Source organism: Nelumbo lutea, chromosome 4 (genome assembly GCF_056320005.1).
Source record: "Nelumbo lutea isolate HS-2025 chromosome 4, American lotus-T2T, whole genome shotgun sequence".
Lineage (NCBI taxonomy): Eukaryota > Viridiplantae > Streptophyta > Magnoliopsida > Proteales > Nelumbonaceae > Nelumbo > Nelumbo lutea.
Window position 1 is genome coordinate 27352725 of NC_142687.1, and position 24553 is coordinate 27377277.

The 24553-nt window shown below is 38.9% G+C and overlaps 1 protein-coding gene across 6 annotated transcripts in view; it reads left to right on the forward strand.

The window, feature by feature from the left end:
- Positions 1-24553, forward strand: part of SWEETIE (HEAT repeat-containing protein) — a 167935-nt gene that overhangs the window by 43301 nt on the left and 100081 nt on the right. For all 6 annotated transcript variants that reach the window (XM_088985204.1, XM_088985208.1, XM_088985209.1 and 3 more), the window contains exons 12-15: positions 9301-9426; positions 11916-12019; positions 21633-21765; positions 21846-21952. In XM_088985204.1, the coding sequence (XP_088841330.1) occupies positions 9301-9426; positions 11916-12019; positions 21633-21765; positions 21846-21952 (470 nt within the window). The remainder of the gene's footprint in view (positions 1-9300; positions 9427-11915; positions 12020-21632; positions 21766-21845; positions 21953-24553) is intronic.

Consider the following 24553-nt stretch of genomic DNA (forward strand, 5'->3'; position numbering starts at 1 on the left):
ATCCTCACTTGGTCCCAGCAAAACTAAGAAATAAGAAGGGTAATGCTCATGTGGCTGTGAACACTGATTCAACATTCTCATCAGGCACATCCCTAGAGACTTTAGTTGCTGTTCTGGCTGCCCTCATACAGCTGGAAAAGGAAGTTGGGAGTTCAGCTCAGCCATCTCAGTCACCATCAGCTCCTGCCACATCTGCATTTGCACATTCAGGTACTCGAGCCTCAACTTACCATGCTTCAGCTCCAGGTAATATTGACCACTGCTGGGTAATAGATTCAGGTGCATCTGACCATATGACTAGCTTGCCATCTTTGTTCACTTCTTATCGCTTGTCCCATGGCTGAGATAGAGTATCCATTGCTGATGGCTCTCTTGTTCCCATTTCGAGCAAGGGGGACATGAAGCTATCGGATACTATCTCTTTATCTTCTGTCTTGCATGTTCCTAAGCTTGAAACTAACCATCTTTCAGTTAGTAGTATTACCAAACACATGAACTGTTCAGTAACCTTTTTCCCTGACCGATGTGTTTTTCAGGATTTAGAGACGAGGAAGGTGATTGGGACTGGCCGTGAGACGAACGGGATCTATCTGCTTGGAGAGGGTTCTCGTCGGGAGGAGTCAGTGGATAAGAAGTCTTTTCTTTCCCAGTCTTTGAGTTCGGTTATGCCAAAGCATAACCGATTAGGTCATTTGTCTTTTAAGTCTTTGAAGAGTCTGTTTCCTGCTTTATTTGAGTCTGTTGAGTTATCAAAGTTGAGGTGTGAGAGTTGTGAGTTTGCCAAGCATTGTAGAACCTCTTATTCTTTAAGTAATAAAAGGAGTAATTCCTCTTTTGATATTGTGCATACTGATGTTTGGGGGCCATATCATATCTCTTCTATGGGTGGGTACAAATATTTTCTACTGTTTGTTGATGACCATACCCGTTTTTTTTGGGTCTATCTTATGCGTTCTCGGGATGAGGTTCCTGCTCTGACCCAAAACTTCCATCAGATGGTTCTCACTCAGTTTGGGACCAAAATCAAAGTCCTTAGATCTGATAATGCAAAGGAATACTTTGCTCAGCCATTGACCTCCTACCTTCTCAACCATGGAGTTATTCACCAGAGACTTGCCCTTATACACCACAGTAGAACGGTGTTGCCGAAAGGAAGAATAGGCATATCTTGGAGGTGACTAGAAGCATTATGTTTACCTCCAATGTACCTAGTCGCTTCTGGGTTGATGCTATCCTTACGGCAGTTTATCTCATTAATCGATTTCCTTTCCGGGTTCTTGATATGAGAACCCCCTTTTCTCTTCTATACCCAAACGGGGAGTTGTTCATTGTTCCTCTTAAAACCTTTGGTTGTACCTGTTTCGTTCAGCTTCTCGGGCTTCATCATTCCAAGTTTGAACCTAAGGTCTCCAAATGCATTTTCCTTGGTTATGCACAAACTCAAAAGGGTTTTTGCTGCTTTGATCCGGTTTTAGGGAAACGGTTTGTCTCCATGGATGTCACCTTCTTTGAAGAGGCACCCTATTATCCTAGGGTTTCTCCTCAGGGGGAGAGCAGTAAGAGTGGGGCTGTTTTGAGTTTCTTTCCTCAGGGGGAGAGCAGTGAGAGTAGAAGTGGGGCTGTTCCTTTACCTATTCCACTGGATAATGAAGGCTGTAGTGGTGAGGGTGGTCAGACGGAGCCGAAGTTGAGAGTCTATCACAGGCGATGCAGGCAGGTTGATCCTAGTCATCGGTAGTCCCGGCCAGCTCCAATTCCTTCCACGGCTCCAGATCTAGAGCCTATTGAGATACCTCTCACTGTTGCCACTTCCCCTCTTGTGGATGACCTTGATCTCCCTATTGCCATTCGCAAAGGGAAACGACATTGCACCACCTCTACAGCTCACAGCATCTCACAGTTCTTATCCTATGATGGTTTGTCTCCATCTTACTGATCCTATCTCACTTCCATTGCCGATGTCCCTATTCCAAGAACAGTGCAAGAAGTCTTATCAGTTCCAGAATGGAAAGATGCAATGCAAGTCGAAATGGATGCCCTGTTGAAGAATAATACTCGGGCACTGGTTGACCCACCAAAAGGAAAGAAACCGGTGGGATGCAGATGGGTGTTCACTGTGAAGCATAATGTTGATGGCTCTATTGAAAGGTACAAAGCCCGGCTGGTTGCAAAGGGGTTCACTCAGACTTATGGTATAGACTACTTGGAGACCTTTGCCCCAGTAGCCAAGATGACCACCATCCAGTTTTGTTATCCCTTGCAGCAAATCAGTCTTGGCCCCTGTTTCAGATGGATGTTAAAAATGCCTTTCTGAATGGAGACTTACAGGAAGAGGTTTACATGCAGTTGCCTCCTGGATTCTATGATACAGAGACAGGTAAGAAGGTTTGTCGACTGAACAAGGCATTGTACGGTTTGAAGCAGTAACCTAGAGCCTGGTTTGATAGGTTCAGATTAGCCCTTGGAAAGTTTGGTTATGTACATGCCCAGTCAGATCATACACTATTCATCAAAAGGGTGGAGTCCTCTCTGACACTACTTGCAGTATATGTTGATGATATTGTGGTGACAAGAAATGACAGTCATGAGATTGAGTCCCTCAAACAGCTCCTTCATCAAGAGTTTGAGGTGAAAGATCTTGGTGCACTACGGTACTTTTTGAGTATTGAGGTTTCTAGATCCAATATGGGGATTTTTATCTCTCAGAGAAAATATGTTCTAGATCTGTTGGCGGAAACTGGAAAGTTGGGTGTTAAGCTGGATGATACACCTATCGAACAAAATCACAAGATTAGTGCAGAGGGCGGGGAGCCTCTTGAAGACAAAGTTATGTTCCAACGGTTGGTTGGAAAGCTCCTATTGTCTGCCTCACTCGGCCGGATATCAGCTATGTAGTTAGTGTTGTTAGCCAGTACATGCACTCCCCTAGAACTTCTCATCTTCTTGCGGCAGAGAGAATATTAGCATACTTGAAGAGATGCCCGGGTAGAGGTATACTGCTCAAGAACAATAATCACATGAGGGTGGAAGTCTTTACAAATGCCGATTGGGCTGGGAGTGTTGATGACAGAAGGTCTACCTCTGGATATTGTGCCCTTGTGGGAGGTAACCTTGTCTCTTGGAAGAGTAAGAAGTAGAGTGTTGTTTCCCGCTCCAGTGCTGAAGCGGAATACAGGTCAATGGCTAATGGAGTGGCTGAAATCTTGTGGCTGAGGTCACTACTTGAAGAGTTGGGTATTGACTATGAAAAGCCCTTAATGCTGTATTGTGATAATCAGACAACTATTAATATAGTCCACAACCCAGTGCAGCATGACAGAACTAAACATATCGAAGTTGATCGACATTTTGTGCGAGAAAGGGTCACATCACAAGAAGTGTGTCTTTCGTACATCACATCTAATATGCAACTCGCGGATATCCTCACCAAGGCTGTACTAAGGAAGAAGTTAGAGACAAACCTATCCAAGTTGGGAATGATAGATATCCACTCCCAACTTGAGGGGGAGTGTAGAGAACACTGATGTGGGCCCCACTGCAGTGGTCCCCACTGTGTTTGTAGTACAGCATGTGTAGTTATTTGTTCCAGTTATAGTAGTGTCAGTTTGAGTCAGTTTGTTAATTCAGTTGTTATTTATTTCAACTTTTATTTACTTTATTTATTATGTAAGTACTAAGGGCAGATGTGTCCTTTCCATTATGTACTAAACATAACCTATAAATAATAAGAAAGTGGCGGCGGCAGATTTATAAGAATCTGTTCCTCCTTTCAATCACTTTTGTTCTCCTGTTTCTCTTCTATTCTCTCTCCTTTTTCTTCTGTTTTGTAAACCTAAAACCTAGTAGGATTCAAGACTGATTACAGTCTTGATCTTCTACTATATCAAAGTAGTAAACTAATTATCCAATTACCAATTCCTTGTTGGTTCTTCTAGGAAAACATTAAAAAAAATTATGATGATTTTAATGAAAGATTGAAAAAATTTTGATAATATTCTAAAGTTTTAAATGTTAAGTATATAGTCAATCAATGAAATCGCATTGACGGGAGCCTCTTATTCTTGGTTGCCCTAGTCTATCAATGAAATCTAAAATCTCACCAACATATTGACAAAATATTAGGGATATTTGGAAAAAATGATTCCTAGAAGATTTCATATTGCCACCTAGCAAATGCTGATCTTTTGGTGATGTATTGCCAAATATTGCTGATATTGTGAACCATGCATCCTTTTGGATCTTTTCCTTCATGAAGATCCACAAACTCCCATGCATCCTATTGGAAGTAGTCTTTTGCATTGTCAGACTAGAAGATTTGGATTTCGGTCTAAAATAGGGTAACTATCAGACTATAAAATATTGTATTCCAGAAACATTAAACAACAAGGCATAGTGTTGAAAAGAAAGAGAGAAAGAGAGAAGAGAAGAGAAAAGAAGAGAAGAGAAAAGAAGAGAAGAGAGAAGAGGAGAAAACCATCGAACCATCTTTGAGATAGATTAGAATGTCTTAATTGCCTCTTAGCAGTCGACCCAGCTTTATATTAACTTTAAATAAAGTTGAGAATACGAGTATGCTTTTAATTATAAAAAAATAGTGTGCTGTAGTGCCCTTATTCTAAAAACTAAATTGGTCAACTACCTGTTGAGTGGACTGATTTTGACTCAAAAAGGATGAACCTCACTGGACAAATTGGTGTAAAATTTAAATCTTTAATCGACCCAAGAAAGGTGAAATTGAATTTCCTTGGAGAAATAACTTTTCTCCTAGAATTGATTTTGGATAACCAAGCAAATTTGATGTCCAAATTAGAAAGGGAATGCTACTTGATCTGGATGGCATAAAGACAGCTCCCAAAATGGTGATACACAAGCTGAAGATGACATAACCCAAGTGGCAAGAACTCGATCTGGTCTTTGTATGTGAATCAATGTGCACTCCAAGTCTTCTATTGAATGCTGATATTGATCACTTGAATTGTCTTTCTTTTTGCTGGAAAAATTCAGAGAGAGAAGAGAGAAAATGGTTCTCCTAATAGCCAATTCTGTCCTTCCAATCCACAATGAGTGCAAAACCTGACATTACCATTTCCTGCGTTGTCCATGGTCACCTCTACTACCATTATCACCTCTACTACCGAGAATTCCTGGAGAACCATGACCACCATTTCCACATCCTTCATAAGTTCCACAACCTCATCCACCACTTCTAGATACAACTAGTGCCGCTTGATCAGATGACTGGGTGGATTTAGATAACTTTGCACTTTGAAGTCTAGAAAACATATCCTCTATGTCAGGTAACTTTGAATTGTCCAAAATCTAAGCTCTCACTGATTCATACTCAGGTTTGATTCCTGAAAGAAACAAAGCTATATATATTTCTTTTCTTTGCTTCTCCATAACTGTAACATCATTGGTGATAGGTTGGTATATATTAAGTTCCTCACAGAGACTTGCCATGTTTTATTATAGTCCTCAAGAGACTTATCTCCCTGCTGTAGGCTTAAAAAATTGAAACAGAATATATCCGAGTAATACTATCACTTCCTTAATACATCCTCTTCACAACATCAGTCGCTATTCCAAAACACTATCACTAGTCACCTCCAAAGCTCACTAAATCTGGTCTGATCCCCTATGGCAGTGATTACCAACCTTCCAAAAAAATCCCTAGATGGATCGACTTTGAAAAGAAACCCTAACAGATCTCCTTCACGTCTCTTGCTTTAGTACCATGTAAAATATGGTACTGAGACACTAAACAACAAGATATAGTAATGAAAAGAAAGAGCGAGTGAGAGAAGAGAAGGAAGAGTAGAAAACCATCGAATTGTTTTTGAGAGAGATTAGAACGTCTTAATCTCTTCTTAGTAGTCAGCCCAACTTTATATTAATTTTAAATAAAGTAGGAAAGTTACTAGTATGCCCTTAATTAGAAAAAAACAGTGCACTAGAGTGTTTATTCTAAAATCAGAATTACTTAACTACCCTGTCACCCATGCACACCCAAAATAATGCTTTTTCAACACATATGTTGGAAATCTTTCACAATTTTTCATACTTCGTCTCTAGATCACATTGGATACACCCATGTATATCTAGAGTAGTCAGCAATAAGTGTAATGATGTACTTATAATCAACCTTGAATGGTAAAGTAGCTGGTCCCCAAACATTAGGGTAAACAATATGAAAAAGAAATTTAGATTTACTATTTCTTGAAGGCAAAATGTCTCTACAATGTTTTCTTAACTAACAAGTTTGACACTTCAATTCAGACACTGGCACGGACTTGAATGTGGTAACAAAATTTTCAATGACTCAAAAGACAAATGACCAAGATGAATGTGCCATAAATCGACCGACCCAACTCTTACTGGACTAACTCATAGACTCTATAGCTGCAAGGCGATCTACCATACTACTACTACCAATTGTCTTCCTTGAGGTCAAATGACTCAAATCCTTTATCACACAACAAGGAAAAAAAGGATGCTGAGTTCAATGAATTAGTAATGATAGAAAGTTTAAGAAAGGGCGATACATTAGAAAGAGTATGGCTAAAAGGGAGAAGTGATTTCTTAACCAGCTATGGGGGAGAATGAGCCATCAACTAGTCTCACTTTATCCCTCCTAGAGAGAAGGTTATAATACTAAAACAAATTTGATTTACCCATCATGTGGTTTGAGGTGCTGGAATCAATTGTCTAGGCAGATTCTGAAGTATGAAAGGATACATGGAAGTCTGTAGGAGAGTTACTTGGTGTAAACGCAAAGGAAGGGAGTAGGGCCAGAATCCATACGGTTGAGTGCCCTACCATATAGATCCAAATGGTCATGGAAGGAATTGATGATATCTTCCTTGGGACCGGAACCAAAAGAACGTTGTTGTTTCACAGTAGAGTTGGATGTTTGAGTCTCTTAAGTGGCCCTGTTTGCTGAATTGTACTTGTTTTGGCCCTATTGGCATGGCTTCTTATTCTGATATAATGCTGATATCTTACTTAACTCCTAAGCCCAATTCTGACTTCCCATTGGAGATCCAAATAGGTCTCACGAGTGTGCCTACACCTCTGGCTGCCAAAGCAACTAGCTCTCCCTCTTGGACTAAGGGGGGGCCTTTTCCCAAAATTTTCACCCTAATAGATTCATATACAGGATTCAGCGTCAAGAAAAAAACAAACACCTGCTGTTGGGAGACAGAGATTTGTAGGTTTTTGCATCCTCATCACATTTCCTATCCACATTTTGATATTGGTCCAATTCCTTCCAAATTGAATTCAAATCTGAGTAACACACTGGAAGACTTATCTCCCCCTACTTATAAGTTGAGGATTCAGCCTGCAACTGGTAGCTCTTTGCATGGTGCCACTGCTAAGAATAGTTGGACTTAGCTTATTCCCAAATTCATAAGCGGTCTCAGTGCACATGAAGTTTCTTATCACCTATGGAAGCATAGATACTAGAAGCCACGGCATCACCATACTAATTTTTTTTTGTCGTATTTGTCATGTTCAGCACTTTCAGGTTTTAGCTCCTTCACCTTACCATTAACGTAGCCTATCTTCCCTCTTGCAATATTATAAAGTCTAATTCCCATAACCCACTTTAGGTAATTAAGTCCATCTAAGGGATTAGAGGAAACTCCAGAAGTAGCAGAATCTTTGGAAGACATGGTAGACTTCATTATTCAATCACAAGAAACATGTCTAATACAGGCCAGCACTATAAGAATCAAGTACTACTACAGTCCACACAAACTCTTTCAAAGACTGAAACACAAAAAACAGCGCTGCTGAACCCAAAAACAACAATCTGAAGTCTTCTGAAACAATTCCAGCACCTAACCAGGTTGTTTTTCAAGTCAAACCAGAACCAGCAATCACAAACCATCCCTACCGAATATATACTACTGCAGTTACAGCAGTCATACTAGACCTACAGATACCACGTACCTGGTCACAAAGGATTGTGCGGTCAATGTACAGGCGTCGGAAAACTGTTAAAACTCTGTCACAGCGTCCTGCCGCCACAATCTTAGGAGTTTTCCTTGGCACATGACCAAGAGGAAGAGAATAAAAAACAGAAAACTTCTCCCAGATCAATCGAAGAAGTGTTTCTTGAATCTCATCTGAAAAGAAAGCAAGAGATGAAGAGGAACCCATGATCGATCTGTCCTCAGACCCAAAAATGCACTCAAATACCGTATTATCTTGGTAGAAAGTGAATAGAATGTGAGGAAGAGAGAAGAGAGAGTTTGACTAAGAATCAGAAAAGTTAGGCTGGCGGCACCAGCCATTCTATTTATAATAAGGGTGACCAATACAAATAATAAAAAAGAGAGACTGTAGTGCCCTTGTAGTACATGGTTACAAAATGTTGACAGTTAACAATTTGCATCTTAACTTTGGTGTGAAATTTGTCTTACAGAATGGATAACCTAAAATTTGTTTTTTTGTTGTCTTTTATCTTTGTAAGTTGAATATATCACAGGCACATCTCAACTGCCTCCATGGTGGAGTTTATTGTCTCGGTATCATTTTGCTGCTTTTTGATGTCATTTTTTTTGACTGGTAGTTTTTCATTGTCTTTTTTATGAATGAAGATATTTTGTTGATTGAGAAGTTTCTATTTGGTGTCTGTGATATATGCTTAAAGAATGATTTTAGATCTACTTTTTCTTCTCTTTTCAATGAATTCTTCATTTAAGGTAATGATTTGGTCCTTTGTCTTCCTCCCAATATGATACGTGCTTGCACTCTATATGGTTGAGAATGAAGAAGGGCAGTAGAATTTTGCATTGCTTTTCTGATGCAAATTTTACAATCCCATGAAGATGAAAATGGTGTGGTCTGAGTTTAAATTTTACACCTAGAGGCTAGAGGTATTAAAGGTATTTGCAACACAAACAAGGGAAACAAATGAACCTGTGGCAAAATTTACACCCTGTTCACTTAAGCACTCAAAACAAAATGCAGCCGTAATGACTTTAGTTGAAGTTTCTGATTTGAAATTGACTTTTGTTTCTCTTGCTTCTCTTGGTTTTAGCTTATTTTTACTGACTTGTTCATTCACAGACATTATAAATAGGGAACATAAGCCTTTATCTTATTTGGCACTGAAGATTAATATTTCCTGAGTTTTATTTTTTGATAATATCAATAATGTCTGAGTTTGGATACTATTGTCAATGTCACTACATTAGAGAAAAATACTATTGTGTTAATTGTCCTGGTGTCCTGGTTTATGTATTGGTAAAAGTTTTTACTGAATTAACATATTAACTAGGAACTTCATACCAGGTGCGCATTGAAGCTGCTCTAACATTGCGTGCAATAGCAGAGGTTGATCCAACATGCGTTGGTGGATTGATTTCTTATGGTGTGACGACATTAAATGCTTTAAGGGAAAGTGTTTTGTCTGAGAAGGTAGACATGAACTAATGAATGTAATGTCATAGTGAGTTATTTTGGATTTTAAATGTGTTGCTACTTGCTGCTTATTTTTTACATAAAAAATTATCTGCTGTATCGGTATCTATATGTGACAAAAAACAAAAAATTCTGAAATCTTTTATATTTTGATCAGCAACTATCATAATTTTATTAATTTTGATGAAAGGGAAAGTGTTTTGTCTGAGAAGGTAGACATGAACTAATGAATGTAATGTCATAGTGAGTTATTTTGGATTTTAAATGTGTTGCTACTTGCTGCTTATTTTTTACATAAAAAATTATCTGCTGTATCGGTATCAATATGCGACAATAAACAAAAAAATTCTGAAATCTTTTATATTTTGATCAGCAACTATCATAATTTTATTAATTTTGATGAAAGAATAAGTGAAAACAAACACTATGTATGCAATGTCAGGTTGGTAGAATGAAGTAGGTCACAACATGCCTAACCTTTTTTTTCTCCATCTTCTTATGCCCTTAAAATCCTGTTTCCCTTTTTTCCATTTTATCTAATTCTGGGATTTCATGGGAGTTTGGTTTTAGGAGAGGCTTAAAGTATTTTGAATCTGTGGAGGAGGTAATCCTGTGGATCAGTGCCACCAAAAATAAGGGATTTTCCATCTCAAAACCAGCACCTGTGATACTCTTCAAATGTCAAAACCCAACTGGTGCTTATTGTCACACATTCGTTTTCTATGTAAGTCAAAACCCAACTTGCCACCTGCTAATCTCATGCTCACCTGTAGCTAGTGTTTGGGGGAGGTTCTTTGCTCTCTTTGGTTGTTGGTGGAACTCTCCTAAGGTGGAAGCTCTCCTTAAGAGTTCCTTCTTTTCACAACTGTAGACAAGGGGGAAATTATCATTAAGATGTATGAGGGTAGCTATTCCTTGGTATATGGGAAGAAAGGAACAACAGAACTTTCAATTGGAAGACTAGATTAAAGGAATCGTGAAAATATCAATGAGTGGTTCATTGGACCAAGACGTTGACCATGTTTAATCAATTCTCTGGAGATGATATCTTGAGGGGATGGTACTGGGTAGCCTCAACCTCTACTTACAGGCCTTGGCCTCCATGTCAGTAGGATCCACTAAATAGTGATCAAGTGACTAGGCAACTCAGGAAGATCAGGCATAGGAGTCGTTAGAGATTGTTGTGGTTGAATATTGACAATTTTCTCTGGTTCCCATAGGGGTGGGGAACTCCAAAGGGCTGAAGTGATGGCAGTACTACAAGGACTGCTTATAAGGAAACCTTTGAACCTGAAAAATGTTTTGGTGGAAGGGATTTAAAAGTTGTCATACTTTGACTAAAAACATTGAGCAAGGAACATGTCACGGTAGAATTCTTATGATAGTGATTTTTTCATTTGCAAGGCAGCTGGAAGAAGGTTTGTCTTGGCCCATAGATTGGCAAATAGATTGACTGGTTCCATGGGCAAACAGGTGTTCACAGGCAGAAAATATTTTGGGAAAATATGATGGAAAATGTAATGTAAACTGAATGTGGGAGAGGTGGCCATAGGCCATCCTCTTGGTGGGCTGTTGAGATACTTGTGTATATCCATTTTTTATAATCTAACAAATAAATCTTAACAATTACTCATCAAATAAATAGATAATATCATTGGCTATTAATACTCACTGTGTATGCAATGAAAGATTGGGCAGATAATAGATAATATCTCTCTGCATCAACCAATGACTGTCCATCTTGGTCCCCTAAATGATGATCCTGCTCAGTAGGTGTCTAGTTGGAATTGACCTTGGATATCTTGTCTCCTTCAGAAGATCTAAAACATCCATTTTAAAGTGAAGATACCTTTTTTTGATTTAGCAATGAGCAATGAGCACCTCAAATTCCTGTGAAATACTTTTGAGGGAAAAAAATTAAATAGGTTTTGGAAAACAAATGCTATGGATTTTGCTTTCTTGTCTATTTTTCCTAATTATAAAGCTGCTGCTTAGTAAGTTGTCATTTCCATTGTTATTCACTGAAAGTGGAAGAACATAATCTATTTTTTGAAAAGCAGAAGAAAATAATTTATGGGTACTCATGTTAGCCTGTATCCTTTGATGGTTCTTTCATTTACGTATCTCTGAGAACACAACCATGCGATAGTGAACCTTAGACATAAGGGGCCATTTGTCTATAAAACTTAATTATTATGAAAAGGTTTTGTTGCCTAATTTGCATGCCATGTTTTTTTGGAATGTTTCATTTGTCAGACTGAACATCATATTTATTATCCTTCTACGGATGTTAACATGATTGGTTTGAATTTGGCGAAATACATGGCATAATTTTCCTTGGCTTTTTTCTTATCAACCATTATAGTTTTCACGGTGGAGGTGTGTTTAAATTTACTGATTTCATTGGTTTTGATATGTGGAAATGTACAATGATACTCCTGGTGACTAGTCAAGATAATTAAAAATGGTCTTATATTTTCTTTTAGGGAGGGAATTTTAAAGTTGAGCTTGATTCATTGCATGGACAAGCCACAGTTTTAGCAGCTTTAGTGTTCATATCACCTAAGCTTCCTCTTGGTTATCCAGCAAGGTAAATGCTTCATTTCTCTGTATGGGGCTGCTGTGATGCATTCCTATTTAGATTTTCATGTTGTCTTATTTACCATTTAATTATAAAACTTAATTTTTTTTGTAGTTTGTGGATTCATTTGTCTAATCAAGTCAACTAACTTAACAAAAGTCTTATTCAAGCACAGGGTTTGTGAATTTTTTTCATCTATACAAGTAAAAAATGAAGTTGGCCCTGTTGTGTTACTGTTTTGGAATTGGTCAATTTTAATACGCTTGATACTTTTGTAGGGATACTGTGCTGAATGGGCCCTAGTGCATCATTATGCTATATTTTGTTTTTTAATTGTTATGTCTGTTAATGGGCCTATTAACTGTTCCTGTTTTGTTTTAAGTATGATTATAAGCTGGCAGCCTCTCTAAGGGCAGATTTGAAATTGTTCTTGTTGAAATAATTGATTTTATTTTGTTAGGGTCTGTTTGGCTGATTAAAGCTTTTTTATTTTAATCTGTTATTGTAACTTTACTTAGTAGGGGTACAAGGGTCATTTCCCTTCTTATTTTTTTGCCCTATATATTACAATGAAGCTGGCGCCACCAGCACTGTTCCATTGCCTCTAAACCTTCTCCTTTCTTCTCTTCTCTCATCTCCTCTTCTACTGTAATCTTCAATCGGATTTACTGTCAAGATGGTATCAGGGCCACTTTGACCAAGTGGTCTAGTGTTCGATTCTCATCACCCTCATTATAATTAATTAAGTTTCAGCACAAGGTATGGGTGGGCCTGTGCTTGTTCACGCTTCAAGCCCAATGGGCTTTCATGTGAGGGAGCATGTTAGAGAATAAAACCCATTTAAGGACCTCACTTAAGAGCTTAAGCTTTTAGGTTGAATGGTTCTTTGAGATGGTATCAGAGTGTGGCCATTGAATCTGGGGGATCAAGTGTCTTCTCTAAGCTGCTGAATCTGGGCGGAACAGAGGAGTAAATCTGGGCTGATCAAACCAGATCTGCAACTGGTACCACCCCTTTTTTCCTGTGTTTCTTTCTTCCGTTGGTCGTGTACCAAGAGGAAAACAAATGGATCTGAACCACTGAATGTCGGCAGACCCTTGTGAGGTTTTTTACCTCTGTTTTGGATCGTGTGATCCTGTACCTGTGAAAGGTGGCTGTAGGTTACGTATGACCTGTTTTCTCTACTTGTTGGCTTGATGTCTTGTGTGTAAGGATCTCTTCTTGTGATTAATGCTTGTAGACCTTCTGGAAAACTAGTAGGCTGGGACTATTATTCCGTACAAGTCTGAAAATCAGATGTCATATTAATTTTTTTTTTGGAAATTGGTGCTGGTCTTGTCCACAGATTAAGTCCAAAAAACTGAAGTGTGTGTGGACTGATCACTTGTTGTTTGTGGAGCCTTTTGTTCTGATATAAGGAGGGATTCTAAGTTGAGGTTTTAGATAAAAAAAAAAAATTCTGTGTTGACCATGTCGTTTGAGAATTCTGCTACTTCAGGGATTTCTGAAAGTCAAAATGGAGTGAGTGGGGGAATGGATATGAGTTTCCCCATGGCTGTTATTCCCTTTGATGGTCTGAGTTGCCTTGAATGGTCTAAGGGAATAAAACTCTACATCACTGCTAGGGGAAAAATAGGATACATCAATGGGAAAGTGAAGGAACCGAAGAGCGGAAGTGCTGAATATAATGGATGGAACCAAGAAGATAGTATGGTGATGTCATGGCTCTTGGATTCAGAGCAGAGACACTATGCCAAGATATAGTTAACTGGAAGTGTGATGAAGATGCAAAGGCATACAAATCACTTGTATCTTAGCAATGGGTATTTGCCTTCCTCTTGGGGCTGAATCCTTCATATGAGTCCATCAGGGTGCAGATCTTGGGAAGTAAAGACTTGCCATCAGTTCAGGAGGTTTATGCCTTGGTTCAGTCAGAAGAGAGTAGAAGAAATGTGATGAATTGTATAGAGGGGGAGCCAATTGCCCTAGCTGTCCGGGGAAGTTCAAATACTAATGTCGGAGGTGGTTTTAAGAAGGGTGACTCTCAGAAGAGAATAGATGATAAGAATAAGCTTTGGTGCACTCACTGCTAGAAGACAAGAAACACTAGAGATACATGTTGGGATCTCCATGGAAAACCTAAATGGCCACAGGATTTGGGTAAGAAGTCAACAACTAATCATGGAAAGAAACCAAGTCAGCAGAATCAAAAAAAGTATAACTCAGCTAATATGGCATCTCAAGAGATCGGTCCCATGGTGTTTTGACCCTAAGGAAGAGATCATCAACTCCTTCCATGACCATTTGGAGTTATATGGTAGGATTCTCCGCCCATTGGATTCTGGTCCTACTCCTACCTCCTTTGCGTTTGGGTAACACTGCCACTGCCTTCCACGCGTCATCTCATACCTCTAATTCTCCTTGGGTAATTGACTTCGGAGCTTCAAACCACATGACCGGTAAGTCAAATTTATTTCAGGCATACAATCTTCTCTTTGGGAGAGATAAGGTGAGACTAGCTGATGGTTCTTTCTCCACCATAGCTGGCCAAGGAACCATATATCTCCCACTCGGCCTTACCCTTTCTAATGTACTATATGTTCCTAAATTACCTATAAATTTGCTTTCCATCAGTAGTATTACTCACTCCTTGAACTGTTTAGTTACTTTTTATCCATCTTCATGTGTGTTTCAGGATTTGGCCTTGGGGAAGATGATTGGTAGAGGAAGTATGGTGGATGGTTTCTACGTGTTGAAAAATAAAGTTGGTCTTGTGGCTACAGAGTCCTTGAGTTTGTCCAGTGAGAGTCAAGTCTATATTCTTTTAAGCCGTTAAAAGTTATGTTTCCAAAGTTGTTGTCTTTGTCAGTGAGTCAGTTGCAGTGTCAGACATGTCAATTGAGTAAACATTGTAGAAGCTTTTTCCTTTGAGAAGAAAAAAGATCTGAATTTTCGTTGCATATTGTTTATTCTGATGTTTGGGGCCCTGTTACTCTACCTACTGAGGCTGGATATAAGTACTTCATTACCTTGATCGATGATTACTCTAGATACACCTGGGTTTACCCTATGCGATCTAGAGATGAAGTGCCTAAAATTGTGAAAGACTTTCAATGCATGGTGTTCACTTAATTCCAAACTGAAATCCATATTTTCCAGTCGGACAATGCAAAGGAATGCTTCCATAGCGATCTTACAAAATTCTTTGCTTTGAGTGGATCACTTCAATGAAGCTCTTGTGCTAGGACACCCCAACAAAACAGTGTTGTTCAAGGAAAAAAACCATCATCTTCTTGAAGTGGCTCGTGGCTTGTTAATCCATATGAATGTTCTGAAACACTTTTGGATGGATGTTTTGTGTGCTACGTACATCATCAACCGTATGCCATCTCGATTACTAGAGTATAAGGCCCCACATCAGCTTTTGTTTCCTACAACTCTGTTGTTCCCCATTCCAATGTGTGTTTTTGGGTGTCGTTGCTTTGTTCATAACTTGTCACCTACTCGGGTTAAACTTGATCATCGTGCTATTCCTTGCGTCTTCCTTGGTTACCCTCTATCTCAAAAGGGGTGTCGTTGCTATGATCCCGCCTCTTGTAAGTACTATGTCTCAATCGACGTGTCCTTCTTTGAGAATCAACCTTTTTTCTCGGTTTCTCCTCAGGGGTAGAGTAGGGTTGAGGAGAAACAGGCTCAGATTCAACTACCTACTCTACTTGACCAGAGGTTGATGCTTCCCGTCAGCCAGGTACACTTGCTCCTGTTGATATTCCTACTCCTCTTAATGTTGATTTCCCTGTCATTAATGATCTTGATGTTCCTATTGCTAAGAGAAAGGGTGTTAGATCTTGTGCCACTAATCATCCTATCTCTCATTTTGTGTCCTATGATCATATTTCATCTTCATATCGTGCATTCCTCTCCTCTGTTGGCAGTATCCCTGTTCATAAGAATGTGGCAAAAGCTTTATCCAAACATGAATGGATAGATGAAATGAAGGAAGAAATCGATGCATTACACAAAAATGGCACTTGGGAGTTGGTGGATCTTCCTAAAGGGAAAGAACCAGTAGGGTGCAAATGGGTGTTCACAGTGAAATACAAGGCTGATGAACTGTTGAAAGGTACAAGGCCAGATTGGTGGCAAAAGGTTTTACACAAGTATATGGAGTGGACTATGCTGAGACTTTTGCCCTAGTAGCCAAGATGAACTTTATCAGAATTCTCCTTTCACTAGCGGAAAATCTTGACTGGGAACTTCACCAATTGGACATCAAAATTGCTTTCTTGAGTGGTGACTTAGAAGAGGAAGTGTACATGACCCAACCTCCAGGTTTTTGTGACAAAGGCAGTGAACAGAAAGTGTGCAAGTTAAAAAACTCTTTATATGGGCTGAAACAATCTCCTCGGGCTTGGTTTTGTAAGTTCCACTTAGTAGTTCAACAGATGGGGTTCAAACAATGCCAGTTAAATCACACACTATTTGTGAAGAAAGGCGAAGGGAAAATTGCAGCTCTAATTGTGTATGTGGATGGCATAGTGATCACAGGAGATAGGGAGGCTGAAATGAAGAGACTAAAAAAGTTCTTAGCCACTCAATTTGAGGTGAAAGATCTAGGCCCCTTACGTTATTTCCTTGGATATGAAGTTGCTCGCTCTCACAAGGGCATCTTTATTTCCCAACGGAAATATGTACTAGATCTACTAGAAGATGCAGGCAAACTAGGGGTGAGACCAATTGACTCACCAATTGAACCTAACCATCAACTGGGAGATTGTCAGGGAGAGTTATTGAAAGATGTGAAGAAGTTTCAAAGACGTAGGGAGATTCTTGTATTTGTCTATGATTAGGCTTGATATTGTTTATGCAGTGGGTGTTCTTAGTCAGTTCATGCACAATCCTAGGGCAACTCATCTTGAAGCTGCAGAGAGGATCCTCAGATACCTTAAGAAGTTTCTTGGAGCTGGTTTGCTGTTCCAGAAACATGGACATTTAAAGGTTGAAGTATATACTGATGCTGATTGGGCAGGGGCAGTTGATGACCGGAAGTCTACCAGTGGATATTGTGCCTTTGTAGGGGGAAACCTAGTCACATGGAGAAGTAAGAAGCAAAGTGTGGTGGCTAGATCTAGTGCTGAAGCAGAATACAGTGCTATGTCTCATGGAGTTGCTGAAATCATGTGGATAAGAAATCTGTTAGGAGAACTGGGTTTTATAGTTAGCAACCCTATGTACTCTATTGCGACAATAAGGTTGCTACCAACATTATAGCTAATCTAGTCCTCCATGATTGGACGAAACACATTGAAGTGGACAAGCATTTTATTAGAGAGAAACTTGTAAATGGAGAAGTGTGCACCCCATATGTCAGCTCAGAAGAACGACTTGCAGACATCTTCACCAAAGGTCTTCATCATGTGCGGCATAATGATTTGTGTGACAAGTTGGGCATGATTGACATCTATGCTCCAACTTGAGGGGGAGTGTTGAAATAATTGATTTTATTTTGTTAGGGTCGGTTTGGCTGATTAAATCTTTTTTATTTTGATCTGTTATTGTAACTTTACTTAGTAGGGGCACAAGGGTCATTTCCCTTCTTATTTTTTCGCCCTATATATTATAATGAATCTGGTGCCACCAACACTGTTCCATTGCCTCTAAACCTTCTCCTTTCTTCATTCTTCTTCTCTTCTCTTCTCTTCTCTTCTCTCCTCTTCTGCTGTAATCTTCACTTGGATTTACTGTCAAGAGTTCTTATTAAGTTGAGTTTAATAAAGGTTAGAGGAGAAGAGGAGAGAAGTATCGAACTATCTTCTTTCTCTTCTTTCTTCTTCTTCTTCTTCTTCTTCTTCTTCCTTTGCTGCACTGTTTCTCTTCTTTCCTCTCACCTTTCCACATATATTCTGAGATTTATTTTTCTGGTATACTGGACTGAATCACATCTATTTTGTTGCATGAAGAAGAAGTGAATGCCATTAGTTTGTAAAAACGTTATAGTTTCTTTGTACAATATAATTGCTTGTTTCTTTCTAGCAGCAAATAAGAACTGGAGAATATAGGTAAAGAAGTTAAGAGTCTCAAGTAGGTGCCTTTGCAATTGATATAAGCTAGGTTAATATTTTTAGTTGCAGTTCAGGTACTAGAGCGATATGTTAGTAAGGCTTGTTTATTGATATCCAGGATGAACAGTTTTAGTTGATCCCAACTGTGGCTAACTCATTATTTGATAGCTTAACATGTAACAGATGTGGGAGAAGTGAATTGTGTTGGGTTTCATTTATGGAGAGTGTAGTGTAACTCCTTATTTGACAGCTTTTTCATCATGCATACTTCCTGTGTAAAAATGAGAATGGTTCTCTGGAGATGTATGAGAGCTTACATTTTTGGAGAATTTCTGAAGGGAATAACCAGATCTTCTCTTACAGGGACTAGAATCTCTGAAGTAGCTGATATCCGTTAAGAGTGGCACATAGGGCTAAAATGATGGGAGGGTTTTAACAATTTCACCACTGCTGACATCGTTAGTTGGAATTTTACTGCTGCTTCATCCACAAGAGGAGTTCCAGAACACCAGAAGTGCGATCCTCCACCTTTTGGTTCCACTAAATCAAATTTTGATGGCTGAAGTTTGGTTAATCTGGGGAGTTCAGGTTTTGGTGGAGCTTTTAGGAACAACCAATTATAGATTCTGGTGGTTTACATGGAGCTCGATTCGGGATGAACTTGTCCTTACCATTAATGCTTTGATACTTTAATAGTGATTAATTGGATGGGTAAGGAAAGGTCTCCCGGACTGAGGCATTGTGGCACTCTATATAGGAAGTTAAATCTCTTGCCAACTCCATGAACATCATTACCAGATGGGTACAGAGATCAGACAACTCTTTGAATACTGGGGGTTCTTGGATTTAGTAAAGTAGGTATCACTTTTATCATCCTTAAAAGCAAATTAGCAAACAGAATATCTTTGAATTTAAGGAGGTAAGATAATTTCATCATTTTTTTATGAGCTATAGGCCACTGCTAAAATCAAAATTTGAACAGGAGTCAAATAGAATGGTTACTAAAAAGTAAACAGGGGTATTTTTGAAGTTAGAAACATCTTATAGTCCTGTACTTCTCAGAAGAGCCCCCACCAGAGTTTCTAAGGTATCATCTTTTTGTACATGCTTTTGATGGTGGCTCACCCTTCTTTCATAATGGCAATCACTTTACACTTGCCTATTAAAAAGAGGCGCTTTGTAAGGAAGCCAAAAATGGGGAAGAATCATATGTAGAGTCACTAGAGTAGCTGTGATTTGGGCAGTTTGGGAGCAGAGGAGTAGCAGAATATTCCAGGAGAAGGTGAAAACCAAGGAGGCTATTATTTAAAATATAGTGCACTGGGTGAAAACCATAGATTTTCTTAAGGATTATACAGTGGATGTCATTTTTGGGGAACAAACAGTAGTGGATGCTTCTTCCATGCAGAGACCCACCTTACTTGAGGTTTGAACTCCAGGCACAATAAGCTTAAACTGAACTTTGATGGCAGTTATAGTGGCAACCCAGGTCCCTCTGCAAGAGATGAAGTGTCCAGAAACCATGAAGGCAGATTTATGGCTTTGTGCTTGGGACCAATTGATCATGGAGACTCCTTGACGGCAGAAATTGTAGTGTCCTGTCAAGGTTTGAGGATTGTAGAACAGCTAGGACTCAGTGGTTTTAGGTGGAAGGTGATTCATTATTAGTTGTAGACTGGGTGAGAATGGACAGATTAGGCATTTGGAGTCACAAACTAGCTAATGAGAGAGGTGAGGCGCCTAGCAAATGAATTGGTAGTCAGCTTCAGATGGGTTGGAAGATCAGAAAATGGCCGGGGTGATACACTTGTTAAACAAGAGTCTGCAAGTGAATTGGTAGTCTAGCAGACATCGAAAGGATGTCTGCAGAGGGTCTAGGAGAGAGGCTAGTCCTCCTAAAAGATGTCATGCAAGAAGAGCTCAGGACCTGCACTAAATTCCTCACCTTGGACCTTAATGTCACACCTATCCATCCTTATAGTTGCATTTGACCTATTAACTAAAGTCTCATACTTGTTTCTAATGATAGAATTCTGTAAACTACAATTCTGTCTATGGAATCTTCTTAGCCACTTCCAGAGATGGATTTCTATCTCTCATTCTCTGAGTTTCTGGGCCTCCCTATTCTTTTTTGTAGATGGTGCTTTCTTAATGAAATGAATATTTTTTAGATTTCCACTGTTCCCACAGAATTCCTTTGTAATTGCCTTTATGCTCTTTTCACCGCTTTTGCTGGAGCCCTAAAATAAAGTGTTAAAAGGCATACTAAACAAAGAGGTTTTGAGAATGTAGATTTGATCAGTGTTATTATACAACCTAAATAATTATAATTCTTTTTCTTACAAGGTAATTTCTTAGCAAATCTTTTTTGAAAAAGATAACAGATTTCATTTAAAGAAAGGGAGGAATGTACATGAGGAGATAAATTTAAAAAAACATCAAAGCCCACTAGTTACTTGACATTATATTAGCACCATACAAACAGTACCTTCCAACCCAGATTTTGCTAGAAAGTCAGCTACTTGGGTTTCGTTCTCTGGGAATCCATCAGAAGCTACAGTGCGTGCAATAGGAAATCTGACAAATTTCATCCATAAAATGGGAGAACTTCCAAGGTTCAGAAGCCTGTCCCTTGAGTCCCCTTCCACAGTGGAAGAAACCTCACAAATTTCTTCTACTGTATTTTTGTACATCTCTCTCTTTTTGGTTGAATAAAATAGTTACTTTCTTAAAAAAATTACTAGAGAGTATACAAAATGAACCACAAAATCTATACTGCAGCAATAGACCAAATATGCAACAAGCTTTCCAAACATATAAACACCTGCATATGCAAAATATAATAAAGACATCTGAGCTGACTTGCTAAACCGATTAAATACTGTATCACTTCCTACCTCTCCCCGCCCGACTTCTTCGTCTTGTGCAACTAATCTTCCCTTCCTCGGCTACCCTCTTCCGTTCAGTGTTTTTCCCTGCCCATTGTCATCTCAAAATATCTGCTTGATTGTTGCATCATCACATTAGTGAAGCCAAATCTTTCCATGTTGTATGGCTGCTCATTCAGATAGATTCCAAGGACAGCTAATTTATTCTGTAATAACCTGGCTAGGATGGAACTTTCACATTTGGGTTCAACTATTTCGAATGAGCCCTTTTGGAGTTTCTACTATTGCCATATCATTCTTTGTTTTCTTGCTGTGGGTGGAAGTTCCGTGGTTAGCAATCCTTGGTTGTGCTGTCCTTTTTATTACACTTTTTATATCATTATCAATCAAAAGAGAAAAAAGAAAAACATTGATTCTATCAGCATCATCAGCTTCATATTGTTTTAGTTTACTGCACAATCCTGACACTGTTAAAATCCCATGCTCCATAAGGTTTATATGGTGTATTAGCATTTTTTTTTAATCAATTCTTCTGGCTGCTTTATAATTTTTCTTCAATGTTTAGGTCTTTTAGATCATTGTGCTGTTTCCCATTTGCTGGAGATAATGATTCTTAGTACTGTGTAATATTCTACTGATTATAAGCTGTAACACTATCATTTTCATGCATAGGTTGCCCAAGTCAGTTCTTGAAGTTTCAAAGAAAATGCTAATGCAGTTCAGTCGGAACCCTATTGCTGCTACTGTTGAAAAAGAAGCTGGTTGGTTGCTTTTGGCATCACTAATATCCTCCATGCCGAAGGAGGTATTTAGATATCTGATTTCCTTCTTTTGGTAAACCTATCATGTAACGTTTATTATATCTGCTACTTGTGATACATGTAGGATCTTGAAGACCAGGTTTTTGACATCCTTTCCCTGTGGGCTGACCTTTTTAACGGAAATCAAGATTATCAAAATAAGCAAGCTGATGATCTGACATCTGAAATATGGTGAGCCATTTTATTAGTTTTGTGCCACCTATTTTATTACTTGATATGAGTTATATTGAAGCATTTGGTTAAAGAGTATTTTTCCCTGTTTTGCTCGATAGTAAAATGGATGAAAATGTAATGTGGAAGCCTCCTGCTGAAGAATTTGTGAAACTAAATTTAGACAGAAGCAGCCAAGGCAACCTAGTCCCCTCAGGTATAAGAGGGGTGTTGAGAGACAGAGAAGGAATTGGTCATTGCTTTATTTTTGGGTCTAGTGGGAGTGATCCATTAGGGTGGAACTGCTTGCTGCATTGAAAGAGATATAGATTGAAAGTGAGTTGAGCGTGACAAATATGGAGATTGAAGGAGATTCAGAATTGGTGGTTGGTTGGCTGAAGGATCCAAAGTCTATAATTTGGAGCTTCAGGGAGGATATGAAGAAATTTAAATGGCTTACCAGAAGTATGAATTTGAGGATAAATTGGGTTAGGAGGTCAGCAAATTCAATAGCAGATGCTTTGGCTGCAAGAAGTTAATAGGGATAGTTCCATCCTAGCCCGGTTATCGCATAAGTACCTGTGATTCTTCTTTGTTCCTCCCATTACGAGCAGGAAATCACTCTTTTACTTGTTTATGTGGATGATGTCTTCATTACTGGTGATGATGTACAAGGTATTCAGCAGTTCAAGTCTTTACTTGGAGCTCTTCCAAGATGAAAGACCTTGGGTCTGCGACTTTCTTCCTTGGTTTGGAAGTTCAATCCTCTCCATATGGGCCTTTTGTGAACCAATGGAATTATACATTCTACCTTTTTTTTTTTCTGATAGGTACATTGTACCTCAATCATCTTGCTTATCTCACTTACTTAAAGCAAGTTGAGGCTTCTATGGAACAAAGTGTGAAGTTTTCTCATGATGGGAGGAACTTCTACAAGATCCTTCATTATATTAGTGACTTCTTGGCAATCTTATTTACCTTACCTTGACACATCCTAATATTTTTCATGTTGTCCAATTTACTCAGATCATCTATGTAAAAATATATAGATTATTTTCTGGGTCATGTCAACACATTAGACGCACCCATACGCATCAACCTTTGTCCATCTTGACTTGCTTCTGGCATGGTATCAGAACATGTCAGATCCTAGGATTTTGAGGTTTCAATTGAAACTGTCTCTTAGATTTGTTGATGGTTGTTTGAAGGACAGTTCATTAGATTGGATGAGCATTTTCTGCTTTTTTGTTTTTCGTTTTTTGTTTTTTTTTTGGGAGTTATTTTGATATTGTTCTGATTGGATTAAGTTCCTGAGTTTTTTTCTTTGGTTCATGCAGTCTATTCTACCTCCAATTGTTGTTCTGCCTGGTAGGAGATTGGATTCCCTTTAAAACAGCAGGCTTTGTTTCACTCACATCCTTTACCATCTATTTTTCACTTATCTAGGACCAGATCTGATTTGGAGAGGTTTAGATCCTCTCTTCTTGCCCATAATAATGCCATTAGCAACCATATGTTTTTATCAATAACTCACTGATTTCATTAAAATTAGAGAGAAAAACACAGGTACAGAAGAGAGAGATAAACTCTCGTCTCACCTAATCAAAACAAGACGAGAAAATTACAAGATAGCCCAGAACAAAGAGTCCCTAGATGCCCCTTGTTTAGCTACCCCATCAGCAAAGGAGTTAGCACTTCTTTTAACCCAACTCATCTTCACCTCAATATTCTTGGTTAACCAATTAAATTTCCTCTTCTCATTGCTATAGTTCCAAAAATTAGCAGCATCATTTCTCAGCCAATCTACTACCAGTTTAGAATCGCCTTCTATGACCAATTTGGTGATATTCAGTTCAGTTTCCCTTTGAGTTCCTTCGATAACATCTGAAATCTCAGCTCTAAGACAATCACCCATTCCAATTGTCCCCCAAAAGAGAGCAATTATCACTCCCTCCTCATTTCTTAAGACACCCAATACCTGATGGACCCGGATTACCCATGCTACTTCCATCAAAATTAAGTTTGATAAAACCACTAGGAGGAGTCCAAGAGGGTAGGGATGTGTCTTTAACCGGAGCTGAACTTGCAATTTCCTTCCAATTTCTGAAAAAATATCCATTGACATGTCTTTAAAAAGAGCCAAAGACTTCAGCCAGCATACCACTCTGATCTGAATCAGCTCCAGAATTTCTGGTATTCTTCTTTCCCTATCAGAGAAAATTCTCCTATTTCTTTCTTCCCAAATAGTCCAGCAGACAGCAGCCCTGAGACATCTCCACATAACTTTTCCTCTTTTTTTTTAGACCAGCTAAACATGGATGGAGCAAAAAATCTCTAGACATCTGGTGGAAGAGACCATCGGCATCCAAACAAAGATGAACACCACTCCCAAATGTAATTGGTAACAGAACAGGAAATCATTAAATGGCAACCAATCTCACCTTCAGCCTTGCAAAGAACACACCAGTGGGGAGATAAACAACTCGTAGGCCTCTTTCCAGGATTGCTTCCCAACAGAAACTCCCGACCTTCAGAGAAATCGGTTTTCACCAGACTTCCTTTACTGGAAAAGGCTGCCCTAACTGACCCAATGGATGAACTAGAGCTTTGAAGTTAGAAGCA